The sequence below is a fragment of the Medicago sativa genome, chromosome 1 (assembly GCF_051527215.1).
Source record: "Medicago sativa cultivar Bolivia chromosome 1, Bolivia_mono, whole genome shotgun sequence".
In the NCBI taxonomy this organism is placed as follows: Eukaryota; Viridiplantae; Streptophyta; class Magnoliopsida; order Fabales; family Fabaceae; genus Medicago; species Medicago sativa.
In genome coordinates this window covers 29,713,937-29,728,732 of record NC_140749.1, presented here as the reverse complement: position 1 = coordinate 29,728,732, position 14,796 = coordinate 29,713,937, and the positions used below count along the sequence as shown (strand labels likewise).

General features: G+C 31.7%; 1 protein-coding gene across 1 annotated transcript; it reads right to left on the bottom strand.

Moving 5' to 3' along the window:
* Positions 1-712: 712 nt before the first annotated feature.
* LOC146954133 (transcription factor bHLH104-like) lies at positions 713-4,893 on the bottom strand. The gene is made up of 6 exons (XM_085714137.1): positions 4,717-4,893; positions 3,830-3,895; positions 3,584-3,649; positions 2,991-3,068; positions 2,257-2,419; positions 713-1,104 (listed from the first exon to the last, which is right to left on the bottom strand). Exons 1-6 carry the CDS (start codon positions 4,827-4,829, stop codon positions 850-852), a joined length of 741 nt encoding a protein of 246 aa, XP_085570263.1. The 5' UTR covers positions 4,830-4,893; the 3' UTR covers positions 713-849.
* Positions 4,894-14,796: the final 9,903 nt, after the last annotated feature.

Here is a 14,796-nt window from a genome sequence, read left to right as displayed (position 1 = left end):
CTGATTGGCCCAAGTGGTAGATAATGAAAATGCATTTGCATCTTAATTCTTTCCATGATAATGATGTGAAAGAATCTTCTCTATTTTATCTTATTGAAAAGGGCGCAGAGAGATATGTTTGAAATTCCTACCACAATCCCCCCCTATCACTCACTTATTTTAGTCTAGCAATAAAACTTACGCATACTGAGCTTCTGTTTGGTTTGGCGTTTAAATCACAATTCTCGCGTCCCAATGTCACTTTAACGTGATTTTTACGATGCTGGAAATTTTAGCTATAGTCTGGACGTGCGTTTTGTGGCTGTCCACCGCAATTCCAAACACAACATAAGTGAGAGAAAAAGGATATTGCGAGTTCATATTCGTGCCCTAATAACATATCATGTATCTCTAGTCTTTTTACTAATAAGAAGTGCATGAACGTAACTAGGATTTAAAAATGGTGGGTGAAGTGCAACACACGACTTTCCATTAGAACATCAATCCTAAATATTAATGAGTTGGAATTACACATGATAAAAATAACATGAGAATAATAATTTTAAACTCATTGTTTCTCATAATTACGACACCGTATAATATTTTCAATATAAATTTATTGCTAAGTTCCAAAACTTTCCAATGGTAACTTTTACACCTTATAATTTTATTCACAAAACTGACTTTATTGAAGGAGAGATCTATATCTATTTAACACTTGAACAAACATAAGTTGGAAATTGTAAGCCTAAATTATCATATTAAAAACCCGAAAATTCAAAGCAATGGTAATTTACATGTCAATACTTGGGCAATGTTACCAAAATGATGAATGTAAAATTATCCAAAGGGAAGATACACAAGCAGAAATTAAGCAGCAGGAGGCCTGAGCTCATGATCTTGGGACGTATCGCGAGCTGATTGAGGAAGATAATGCCACATTGGGATATATCCATAGTTTGGATAAACAGCCATTTTGTTCACTGGTGTTTGATAAGCAGCCATTGGAGGAGGAGGAGGCATAAAACCTGCAGGGGAAATAGGCATAGTTTTCAATTGCTTCTCAATCTTCTCTTTATCAGCTTTCAGAACAAGTTTCTCTTCACGGAGTTCGTTTTTCTCTGCCTACATGGATAAGAAAAATGTTATAAAATCTTGGACTAACACTCAAGCATTGATTGCAATGTCCCTGTTGATGTATGTATCTAATTCATTATTCATACAAAACGCCTGATACGTTTTCCTTCCTTGAGAAGGAGTTAAAGAACCAACATGCAGTCTGTAAAGGAGTTATAAAGAGACAACGTATAAAGATAACAGTTTGAAGCACAAATTGCCTCGTCCACACCTGTATTCTTGCTATTAGTGATTAGTCATTAATATATTTGAAGCAATTAGATTATGTAGCACCTACACTTCACATGTAAGGCATGTCAGGTGTCAGACACATGTAAACATCTGACACCGACACATGGTTGCATTCAATATTTCAGTTTCTCGAATTATTATCAGTGTGAATGTTGTGTCTGGTGTCCGCAACTACCCTTGAATGATTTTAAGGATCACCACTTGCTTAATCCATCTAAATTAATAGTGTTTCTATACTTTTTGGCAGATCTTAAAAAGATATACAATAATAGATTTTCCAATTCTAATCTTCAGAGTTTGAATTCCTTAGGTGTTTTTATTTGACGAAGCAAGAAAATAATATAAATTTACACATGCAGTTACAACTTAACATGACAGTCGATAAAACTTAATTAAAAGTAGAACTTACAGTATGCCAATCAATATCAATATTTTTCTCTTCAACTTTTATCTTTTTATACTAGGCACTAACTTAATTTGCAAACAACTAATCACTATTCACTAGTTTTTTCTCCACATGGGAATGAACCACCAAAGTTAATGCTTTATAGGTGTGTATTCCTAGTTCCTACATCAATCAACTGTATGGATCTAAAAACATATCATTTCAACACTAAGGACTCAGTAAACCGACTAACTTTGGCCGTATGAATGAATTGAGCATTGAATGGGAAAAAAGGCTTAACATCAGCCTTCCTAATGAACAAGAGTTGAAAAGAGATAATACAAAAAATTCATTTGAAGATAAATATTCTAGCAGTTGCACTAAATAAAAGTCAATTTCTTTTCCAACCATAGAGGGAGATTTCATGAATGAGGTAGCTAAAGAAGCGAACATTTCAGAGCAAAAAAGAGAAAGGAAATATACAATAGTCATTACTATCATCGGTAGTTGAAAAAAATACTAACCTTTAAAGATTTTATTTCCTCTAATAATTTTTCATTTGATTCTTTGAGTTCCTGAGCTTCAGTTTTAAGTTGGCTCAAGACTCTGATAGCATCATCAAGTATAGCCGGTTTATCTGTTCTCACAGGTCTACCGGGTTCCAAAACAGCACTCAAATCACAAAATCTGCAGCAAACAATCACGATGAAGCTACACCCTTTTGTCATATGAAGTAGCAAAACATAATACAAAACACTGAGAAGGTGTTTCGTTATGGTACACATGTACACATATCTTTCATGCCTAGGTGTCTCAGAATATCTAAGAACTACAACCATTAATGACATAAAAACAGAAATCTATCAATATATAAATGATACAATTGGTAATATATGAAAGCTTGTATTGAGCTAAAAAACATCATTCAAATCCTTTGAGGGAGATAAAAAATGCTTACAATTGGTGACTTCTGATGCCTAACAAGTATCTTCAAGGGCAGATTCATAAATTTCATACAGCATAGTATCAAACAGATGCAACAAACTCAAGTGTAAAATACAAGTGAATAAAACGTGAACTAAATTTCTGAAGCAACAAGAAACTGGAAGTTATGGGAAGAGTATACATTCCTTATACACAGCTAGAAAATTGATGCCCAGAAAAAGCTATAACAGATACATGAAAAGCTTAGAACAGCAGTTTCTAAATGACTAATTTTGACATCAACCATAAGTTTAATATATGGAAGCACACATGCCTTTCATTGAGTTTCTCCCTCCGCAATTTCTCACGGCAAGCTTTTGTTCCTGCCTTGTAGCATGATTCAGTGCGTCCCCTACAAATAATTCAGAAGGAAAATTATCAAAAAATCTAAACACTTAAATGATTCAAAAGATTGCAACATTAGACCATCGTAAAAAAAAAAGGTAATCAACCCGTTTATTAGGAATAACCTGCAACTAGCGGAAATAATAAGGTAACTGAGACTCCACCAGAGCCATATAATATCATGTGTGATTTGAAATTTATATTGTCTTGATACTTAACGTAATTATAGATCTTATAAACAAATAGACTACATCAGTGTTATCGATGGCAGATGGTGGAATATGGAAGCCAGCCAAAAATCTGCCATATAAACATGGTGTTGCGGCCAATGCGCAAACAGATAATGATAGGTGTTGTGGCCCCATGGCGGCTAGCATAAAATCCTCTATGCTATAACACCATGACAGAAATTTGACAACACTGGATTACATAGAATCAAAATCATATTTTCCAAGACCGTAATTATTCCTTCCTCACATTTTTTAAAAAGTAAATCAGTTCATATTAAACAGATAAAGATACCTCTTCCTGGTATTCTCTTCTTGACACACAACAGCACCACTTGGAATGTCAGTTTCCGCGCTCAAACTTGCAAATTCAAGCAAAAAAAATCTATCAGACATATTTACCGCATAAAACATAAGCTACACTATAGTGTTATTATAACCGCTATTTGATAACACTGGAGATTACATAGAATCAAAAGCGTAGTTTGAAGACAGTAATTATTCCATCCTCAAATTATCAGATAAGTAAATCACTCCATACCTCTTCCTAGCATTCTCTTCTTGACACGCAACCGCGCTACTTGAAATGTCAAATTCCGTGCTCACACTAGCAAATTCAGGGGAAGAACAAGTTGTATCAGACATATTTGCCACACAAAACATAAGTAACAAACAACTAACTACAAACGTGTCTTGTCTTAATCCAACATGTGAATTCTGCTAAAACATCAATCCTATAGTTTTGTAATTCAAAGTAAAAACAGAAAATGAAAACAAAAAAAATGTTTTCTCAAAGTAAGCACACTCTAAAATTCCAATCAATAGTAGGAAGAAAAGCAACAACAAATTCAAAATAACAATCCCAACTAGACCAATTCCAACTAACAATCAATCCTATTAATTACCATCAACCTATGAAGCAGCGACACATACACGAACACCAGACACGCCAACACCGATAATTATTTGAAAAAAGACATAATTAAATGTAATCATATGTGTTCGGTGTAGGACACCAGGTATGCCTTCGATCACAGCGCTACATAGCCATCAACAAAAGGGCAATAGGGATAATGGTAAAAGCTGAAAAAATTAAAATTCTTCACTCTTCCTCCAACTCAAAGTAATACAACAAAATCTGACAACAAAAATTAACATTTAAATTGAAATTCAGAAAAGGGTCTATGAAAAAAATATAAATCCAACCATGCAATCCAAATTTTCCCAAAAATTAACCTCTAATCATCACATACAAAAAATAATAACTAAAAACAAAATCAACAATCATGAATCATGAACTTGAATTGCTACAATAACTAGAATGAACAATGAATCATGTTGATTACCAAAAAAAATAAGCAAATTGCAAAATAAAAAACATTTTTTGGGAATCAAAATGAAAAGTGAATCGTCGAATTAAAGGGAAACCTTGGATTGGAATTGGACCAAAGGAAATGAGTGGGAGGAGATGGGTCGATGAAAGGATAATCGCCAAGAAAATCCAAATAATCGGTGTTTTCTAATAACTCTAGAGAATCCATTTTCGATTCAAACCGCTTGCTCTTGCTCTATCTGGGAATAACAACCTTCAACATTACCTTATGCAATAATAGGGGGGAACAGAAAACAATTTTACAACCTTGTTTTTTTTTTTTTTTCTTTCGAAAAATTGCAATTTAGAAAAGTTTTTTTATTTTATTTTACCAAGTGTGATTTAGAGTTAAAATCTTGCACGTAAACGTAATAGTTAATGAAAAAACAACGTAATAGTTAATGAAAAAACAAAAAACTTGAAAAGTAATTTTTTTTTTTTTGACAAAGAAAAGTAATCCTATTAGTATGCTATGTATTAATTAGGGTTAATAGGCTTTTACCCCCCTGTAATATAGGTGACTTTTGGTTTTGCCCCCTAGGAAATTTTTTTTTATATTCCGTCCTCGTAAAATGAAGATTCTTTGGTTTTGCCCCCGACCCCAATGAGTCAGCAGAATTTCCTATGTGGCACGCTGCGTCAGCAGATTCTGCTGACGTGGCGCGCTGACTGTATAATTATTTTTATTTTTTATTTTTTTATTGGGGTACACGTGGCATTTTTATTTTTTTTTAAAAAAATATTAAAAAAAAATAAAAAATTCTGGAAAATTGAAAAATTAATTAAAAAAATTTAAAAAAAATTAAAAAATTCTGGAAAAATTAATAAAAAAATTGAAAAAAAATATTAAAAAATTCTGGAAAATCGTAAAATTAATTAAAAAATTCTGGAAAAATGAAAAATTAATAAAAAAATTGAAAAAAAATAATAAAAAATTCTGGAAAATAAAAAAATTAATAAAAAAATTGAAAAATATATTAAAAAATTCTGGAAAATTGAAAAATTAATAAAAAATTAAAAATTCTTGAAAATCGAAAAATTAATAAAAAATCTGGAAAAATGAAAAATTAATAAAAAAACTGTAAAAAATATTAAAAAATTCTGGATTTTTTTTAAAGAAATTAAAGAAATCTGGAAAAATTAATCAAAATAAAAAAGTATCTGAAAAAATTTAAAAATTTTGGAAAAATTAATAATAATAAAAAATGATTAAAAAAATAAAATAATCTAATAAAATGAAAAATAATGAAAAAATTTTGGAAAATAAAAAATTTCTGGAAAATATTTAAAAAAATTCGAAATTTTCAAAAAAAATTAAAAAGATTAATCATTTTTAAAAAAATGAAATTTTTGAAATTTTCATTTGTATTTTTCAAAATTTTGATTAGTATATATGCATTCATCACTTTAAAATTTAGTTTTGTATGGTTGTATTAGGTCCAGTTTAAATTTGAAGACATGCAATTGAAATAAAACGAACCAACATGTCATAACATTAGTGAATGAGAAAGCTAGATTAATAGAGTTCGATATTGCACCCGATAGAAGAACAACCGGCAAAATTCCAGGAAATACTAATTAGTTGTAATTTTTAAATGGTCGAGAAAAGGGGAAATAATGGGCGATAATAGAACACATGAATCAACGAATGTAGTAGACATTGTTGAAAACAAAATTTCGAAAAATACGAATGAAAAATTCAAAAATTTCATTTTTTAAAAATGATTAATCTTTTTAATTTTTTTGAAAATTTCGAATTTTTTTAAATATTTTCAAGAATTTTTTCCAGAATTTTTTCATTATTTTTCATTTTATTAGATTATTTTTCATTTTTTAATATTTTTTACAGTTTTTTTATTAATTTTTCATTTTTTCCAGATTTTTTATTAATTTTTCGATTTTCAAGAATTTTTAATTTATTAAATTTTTTTATTAATTTTTCAATTTTCCAGAATTTTTTAATATTTTTTTTCAATTTTTTTATTAATTTTTCAATTTTCCAGAATTTTTTAATATTTTTTTCAATTTTTTTATTAATTTTTCATTTTTCCTGAATTTTTTAATTTTTTTTCAATTTTTTATTAATTTTTCATTTTTCCAGAATTTTTTAATTTTTTTATTAATTTTTCAATTTTTTAAATATTTTTTTAAAAAAAAATAAAAAATGCCACGTGTACCCCAATAAAAAAATAAAAAATAAAAATAATTATACAGTCAGCGCGCCACGTCAGCAGAATCTGCTGACGCAGCGTGCCACATAGGAGATTCTGCTGACTCATTGGGGTCAGGGGGCAAAACCAAAGAATCTTCATTTTACGAGGACGGAATCTAAAAAAAAAAATTTCCTATGGGGCAAAACCAAAAGTCACCTATATTACAGGGGGGTAAAAGCCTATTAACCCTATTAATTAACATCACAATACTAATTAAATTGACCGTATGTGTAAAATAATTGTGCAATGATAGACCATTCTAATTAAATTCCATCTATATTTATATATATTGTTTTGGATAGGCTAAAAGGTCAATCCAACGCTGACATGTGGAGAAGGAGCATGCCAGATCAACGCACGTCACTTGGACGAACAATCTAACTCTGGTGCACGTCACCCTACCTAAGCATGCCCCTGTGCATCATACACCGTACATGTGTCTTCTAACGGCCTCTTGATGAGGTTCGGCGCTTCGTGGAGACAGTTGTTCTCACACACGTCTATATAAGGGTGACTTGTCTTCACCCCAAGGTATGATTCATTTTTCCCACACATTTCATCTCATTTCCTACACTAACTTGTTAAAGTGTTAACGTGTTTGCATGCACTTTTTGTTCCACCGTGAAGACTTCGTCGCAACCGTACTGGAGCACTTTCCTCAATCATTGCCTCCATCAGTTCCTCACCAGACAATATATATATATATATATATATATATATATATATATATATATATATATATTCCCTCCATCCCAAATTGTAAGCAAAAAAATTCAAATCACACTTATTAAGAAAACTAAAACACAATAATTTGGAGTATAGTTTTGTGTTTTCTTTGAAATAAGTTTCATGGGAAGATGTATAGAAAATTTTCATTGGCTATTGATTATGGAGAAAATGAAAGAAAGAAAAGATTGAATGTAATTTGCATTTAATTTCATAAGAATAAGCAAAAGTTTTTCTTGGAAAAGATAGTTTTTTAAAAACGGTTTTTCTATCATGAGCAAATTTGTCTTTAAAAAAAAAAGATTAAATAGGATTAAAGTTTGTCTTTTTACTTACACTTTGTGACAAAGAAAGTGAGTTTTTTAACTTACAATTTGGAACGGAGAGAGAATGTATATATCTATTTATCTATTTATATATTACATTTGGGAATAATTTAAAAAACTAATTTTTGCAAGAGAAATATTTCTAAGATTGTCCACATCTCATGGAATTCTACATCACAGTCATTCCAAAAAATCAGGATAAATAATTTTTTTTTTTTACAATCAGGATAAATGATAAATAATTTAATATTAACATAAATGTAATTATAAGTAAGAGTAATGCTAGCAACACTCTTTTTTCAACACTCTCTCTAACATTCACTTTTTTATTGGCTTAAATCATGGTAGGTCTCAATAAGTAAATAAAATAATATTAATTGCCATTACATTGATAATTAAAAATACATCAATGTATTTAACCACATTAACTATCAATTTAAATTTTAACATTAAAGACATTTAAGATGAATAATCAACGTCAGTTAATGTCTTTTTGGTATTGATAAATACTAACCATTCTCTATGTTTTTTTTCAAAAATATACTCTTTGTTTTATCTTGGTTTTTCGGGTGTCAAACATTGATTAAGTTTGAACCTTTTTAACCTTTGATATCTCATTTTTTCTTGGGAAGGGAAAAATAAGCAAAACCCTTGAGAATCGAGGTCCAGGAGTTGTTTTCGCTACGGGAAGGTGTTAGGCACCCATAACGACTATAGTATCCTATAGGAACCGTCTTTACTTTCTACGCGCGCGCTTTATTTTTAAATGCTATTTGAAAAATGATATTTACACCTAAGAGTTTACTAAGTCAAGAATTGGAGGGAGAAAAGATGTGTTTGAATTTTTATTTTATTTGAATTGAAGGAATATTGGTTCCTTGCCTACGTACCCTTTTAAGGGATCAAATCCACCGTAGTTCTCTTCCAAAAAATGTTTTTGTTTTTGTTGGTTGATTTTAATTTTGAAAATGAAATTTCGAAGAATAAGAGGGAGAGGCCTCAAAGGCATAAGATTTGGAAAATGTGAGGTGGAATTAGTTATTTTGCAGAAGAAGTCTAAGTATGATTAAAGTTCATTAAGATTTTATTTAAGAAAAATAAAGGGAAAAATCAATGGGATTTTGATCCCAAGGTTTATTTGGAAAATCATTTGAGTGAAGTTGTTCATATTTTTTTGGGAAAAGAGAATTTTTCTAAGTATCATGATTCCTAAGCATACATCTAAAGCATACATTCCCTAAACATACATCTAAAATATCCATGTGATGTGTGTGCATGTGTCGGTGCTTGTGTCGGTGTACATCATTAGAGTCCATTGTCCTTTACATATGCCCTAGTTTACATTCTATGGTCTTGCAAGAATTTAAATTGCATAAAAGAAATTACAAAATTCCTAGGTGATACATGCTAAGCCTTGATATGGAAATTAAAGTGCAAGAAATAAAACTAAAACCAAGGGATGGAAGATGCTTATGGAATGCATGAAAACATGAAATGAGATGGTTAGTAGCATAATGCATAATAGAGTAGAAATTGTAAACAAAAGAAATACTAAAAAAACTTGACAAAAAGTAACAAAATTCTTAACATAAAAGTGGCAAAATAGGCTTAAAATTTATCATAACTTTTGGACAAGTATATAACCTATAACCCTCATATCATGACAATTTTCCAAAGGTCTCATTACCATCAATAATATGAGAATTATAAGAACACATTCAAGCCAAGAATTAGGATATATTTTTAGACACATTTGGCACTTTTATTTTCACAAACAATGTCCACATAGCTTGCAACACAAGAAATCAACAAATTGCATTCACAAACAGTAAAAAGGGACATAAATCAGAGGCAAACATATCACAAAATTGTACATCAAGTATAAATATCAATTTGACAAAATATCACATCAAAACATAGCAAGAATTCACAAGAATTTTAACCAGAAAGACAAACAAATTACAAGTGATATTATATATATTTTTTTATCAATTTTTAACTTGTAAAACAATCACAAATATATCAAAAAACACATTGAAAACACATAGGAATTTTTCTAGGATTTTATCAAAGTTTTTTAGGCTAGCAGTGGTGTAAACAACAACTTATAGTGTCAAAATAGCAAGAAACAAGAGCAAAACGAAAGCTGTAGGAAGATTAGGCCCAAGCCCAAAGGGGAAACGGATTCTGGATCATCCAAGTGCCTCAGAGGCATTGGATTGATCCAGATCAATTTTAACCTAGATCTAATGGTTCATAGCGCGTGGCACACAACATCCCAAGGCAGGCACACTGTAACATTGAATCTGAAACGTACACGTCATCACAAGGCAAATCAAACGGTGCAAGTTGCAAGAAAGCTGGTCTAGAGGTGAACCAGACTGGTTCGAACGAACCGGTCTGGTTCACGCCTATATAAAAGCAAAAGAGGCCGGTTTTTCCATTTTCAACCTTCATTTCTCTCTCTAAAGCTCTCTCCCTCTCACTCTAGCTCTCTCCAGACACAACATGTCGGAGATGATGAAGCCTGGCCGGAAACTGGAAAGTTCCGCCGGAAACTTCATCGTCTCCGATGAACACAAACGTTCTTCAAACCCTAACCCTACGAATCTAAGCCAAACAAACACCAAGACGCTCGGATTTTGAAGTTAAACGTCAATTCGAACCTCACCAACGCTAGGAAAGTATAGATCGGCGTAGATCGACGGAGATCTTTACGGTTTCGAAGTCATTTGAATTTTTTAAGACAAATTTTGGAAATAAACACTCACAAAACCCTCGATCTACGCTGATCCATGAATGGTGAACAAGTACGAGACCTAGATATTCGACTTTGCGAAAAAAAAAACGACGGAGGAAGAGGAACTAAGAACTTACCTCGTTGAAAACGGAGGAAAAAAGGGAGAAGACGATGGAACACCTTGATCCTCTTCTTCCCTCTTCTTCCTCTTCTCACTTTCGCGAACCTTCTTGAGCTTTTCTGGTGATTTCGGAGTTGTTGAGTATTATGTGGTGTTGTGTCATTGTTGATGATGATGAGAATTGAGAGATTCTGTGATGAATTGCTGAGAATTAGGCGAAATTGAAACGGTTAGGGTTTCTGGATTCATGTGTTCTTCGTAAAGTTCATGTGAATTTGGTGGTTTGATTCGTTTTTTCTGGAAAATGGAAATGGGAATGTGTTTGTGATGAGTTGGCGTTGAATGAATGGTCCTCTGACCCTTGACTATGACTGGGCTATTTATAGCTGATGTGGATGGACCTGAACCAGTAGAATGATGCCATGTGGCGCCTGGACAAAAGGACTTGTACAAAAAGGACTAATCTGCAATTAACTAAACTTAAAGGACTAAACTGTAATTAACCAAAAAGGTAATTTTGAAAGTAATTTTGAAAGTAACGTAAAGTGAAACCAAAAATAAAATCAACAAAAGGACTAAAATGAACCAACTACATAAATGAGGTACTTCAAAGTAACCTCTCTCTGTCAAAATTTCATGTGTAATGACCAAAATGCCCCTAGGGACTAAACTGACTCAAAATGACTCAGATGCAATTTTTGAAATGAATTTTGACATGAATTAAAGCAAGGACTTATACAAACCAATTGAAAAGACTCAGAGACAATTTTCAGGGATTAAAATGAATTTGAATGCATGAAATGACTGAAATGCCCTTGGGGGCTAAACTGACTCAAAATGACTCAAATGTAGTTTTGAAATGGATTCTGACATGGAACTAAATAAGAATTTATTCAAACCAATTGAAAGGACTCAGAGACAATTTTCAAGGACTAAAATGAGTTTGAATGTATGAAATGACTAAAATGCCCTTTTTCATGAGTTTTTGCAAATAATATTGAAATAAAATGCAGAGAAAGATGCAATTGACTAGAGACAATTTCAAATGACTTGATGTGTAAGAAAACATGGACAAATACACAGTTGAAAAGATTTTTAAAGCTAAATTGGGAGGTAAAGTAGTGTAAAACAATAGCAAGATGGCAATCTTCTAAAAGGTCAAAGACCATATTAGAGATGGAAAACATTTTGATCAAGTATTTTTAGGTCCAAAATTAGGGTATAACACTCTTTATTTGTTTAAAATAAATTGAAAAGTCATTTGATGAAATATAAACACAAAAATGTAATTAGTGGTAGAGTAAGATTTTTTTTTTTTATAAACAAAGGCAAAATGACATGTAAAGAATAGAGGGCGTCCCAATGAAGTTGACACCCCACCCTAATCCTACAATTGTTAACTGCTCATATATATTATTAAAAAAAAGAAGGAAAAAATACATAAAAACTGGGGGACAAAAAACCTGACCCAGTGAATCCAAGTGCATGAACCCTAAAGGGAAATACAAACAATAATTGTAGATTGTCAAGTGCTCATATATATTATTAAAAAAATAAAAAAATACATAAAAACTGGGCGACAAAAAACCTGACCCAGTGAATCAAGTGCATGAACCCTAAAGGGAAATACAACCAATAATTGTAGTGCACTTTATTCAACCCTGGTCAATTATAACAAACGATGTTTGCGAGCATCAACTGGGTCTATAAGTTGGCGAATGAACCGACCGTCAACACAGAACGGATCACGTACCTTCAACTCCCTGCTCCATTAGCAGCAAGTATTAACGACTCTTTCGAGTCCCAAATAATTTGTACCCCAACAATTTATTAAACAAAACGAATTTAATGGATCATAACAGATTTGTGTGAGTCTTCATTTGGATCGATACGGCGAATGAACCGATCGGCAACACGGTCAAATTCATGTTCCAACAACCCCTGTTAACAACAATAACAATAGGCATCAACACTCTTTTAAGCCAAATCAACACAAAGCAACCCAAAACCATTGATAGCCATATCGTGGGATGGTCAATCAACGAGACTGGGCACCACGAGCACAATAAACGTGTAGACAGATGCGCATCAAATCAAGATCTCTACGGTGAGTGAATCTAACGCCAACACGTTAAGGATTCCAATCACCTCACAATCTACTGTCAAAAGGCAGCAAACTCACGACCATTTCTAGCCACAACCATTTATAGCCTATGTTGTTTTTCGGGTTCAGAAACGTACCTTTTTAATAAAATCGAAATCACCACCGAAGATATTACCATGTTGAGTCTTCTTGAAGTCCTACCAGGTTGAGTCATGACCAGGTCGCTTTCTTTAAGACGTTTCCGGCACTACCCGAGATTGTGCAAGGTAGACTAACAACCGTGCGCCTCTAGGATAAAACAACCCAATTCACATGTTCGATTAAGTATTGCACCGTAAATAATCGTTCGAGAAATAACACCGTCTAATATGATACTAAGACCACTCTTTAATACTGAAACCAATATGGTATTGTTACCACTCTATTATGGTGTTGAGACCACTCAAATATGGTGTTACCACCATTGTAATTTTAACTTCCCCAACTATGGTACTATGACCACTCAAATATGGTGTTACTACTATTCTAAATTTAACTTCTCCAACTATGGTACTATGACCACTCAAATATGGTATTACTACCATTCTAACATCTAACATCTCCAAGAATTGAAGAAGGATATATATTTAAGATCATCTTTATTATACCGAAAAAGGGACTATGATCTTAAAACATTATTTATTCTAAAGAGACATACATAATTGAAGGGACTATGCTCTTAAGACCATTCTTATTTTCGAAAGGACAACAAACCGAATAGGGATTATGGCCTTAAGAACATTCTTAATTCCGAAGGGACAGAAGGAGTAGAAAAAGGAGAAGGACTTGTCAACACAAGTCGAAGGAGGGAGAAGAGAGGAAAAGAACAGGAAGCATCAACTGTGGATTTCGGTGAATAGAATGCACTGTGTGAGCTCTCTATTTATAGAGAAAGTTCACAACTAATAAGTGAGAAACTATGGGAGCAAGTAATTCTCATATTAGATCTAGTACAAAAATATCTCAAATTAAGTCTCAAAATATATCATATTGAGTACAAAAATATATTATTCAGAACATAAATATATTATTATCAAAATATATTTCAGATCACGCACTAAAATATATTAGATTGCCTACCAAAATATTTCAGATTATATTCCAAAATATTCTAGATTGTGTTTCAAAATATTTTAGCAAAACTTGGAGACTAAGAAAACACTTTCTAATAATGATTAAATTAATCATTTAATTTATCATTTTCAAATAATAAAATATATATCAATATATAATTTTTTAGTGCTTACTTCGTTCACTTAATTATGTACCCCATTAGTTACAGGTACACCCCACTATATAAACACTACTAATGTGTGATCTATCCGATGTGGGACTTCCACTTTTTTTTCAATTCACACTACATTAGTTCTACCCATTGTGGGAATTTGTGTTTAGTCTTTTTACTCAATTTCCACACATGTTCCAACAATCCCCCACTTGAATGTAAAAATTGATTTCAGTAATAACGTCAAAGACGTAAAAGAATTTAGATTATTATTTTTTGTTATATTGTATTATTGTCGGTGTCGTTGAAATAGATATTCATGATTAGTTTGATTTTTATATCTTGAAAGCAACAAATATTTATATTTTTTTTAGTTTTAATCAAAATCAAATTTCATAAAAAAATATTGTTCATAATTTTCAAACGTTAACGCAATAAAAAGAGCGGAAAGACTGACACTCATGTGAATGTCCTTCTTTTCGCTAGTAATAATAATGATGATGATGATAATAAATTAAAATTAAAATTGCCCTAATATTTTTTTGCGTCGATCAATTCTTTTTCTTTTTTTGTTTGTTTTCTGTTTGTCAATCAATCAATCATACGCTCTATTATGAATTTTCATATTCCTACGATTCAGAC

Coding starts and splice junctions, on each gene's coding strand:
- LOC146954133 (XM_085714137.1), bottom strand. CDS start 4,829: ATGGATTCTCTAGAGTTATTAGAAAACACCGATTATTTGGATTTTCTT. Junction 3,650..3,829: donor GAAGAGAATGCTAGGAAGAG/GTATGGAGTGAT, acceptor TGAATTTGCAAG/TTTGAGCGCGGAAACTGACA. Junction 2,420..2,990: donor AGGGAGAAACTCAATGAAAG/GCATGTGTGCTT, acceptor TGTTTGCTGCAG/ATTTTGTGATTTGAGTGCTG.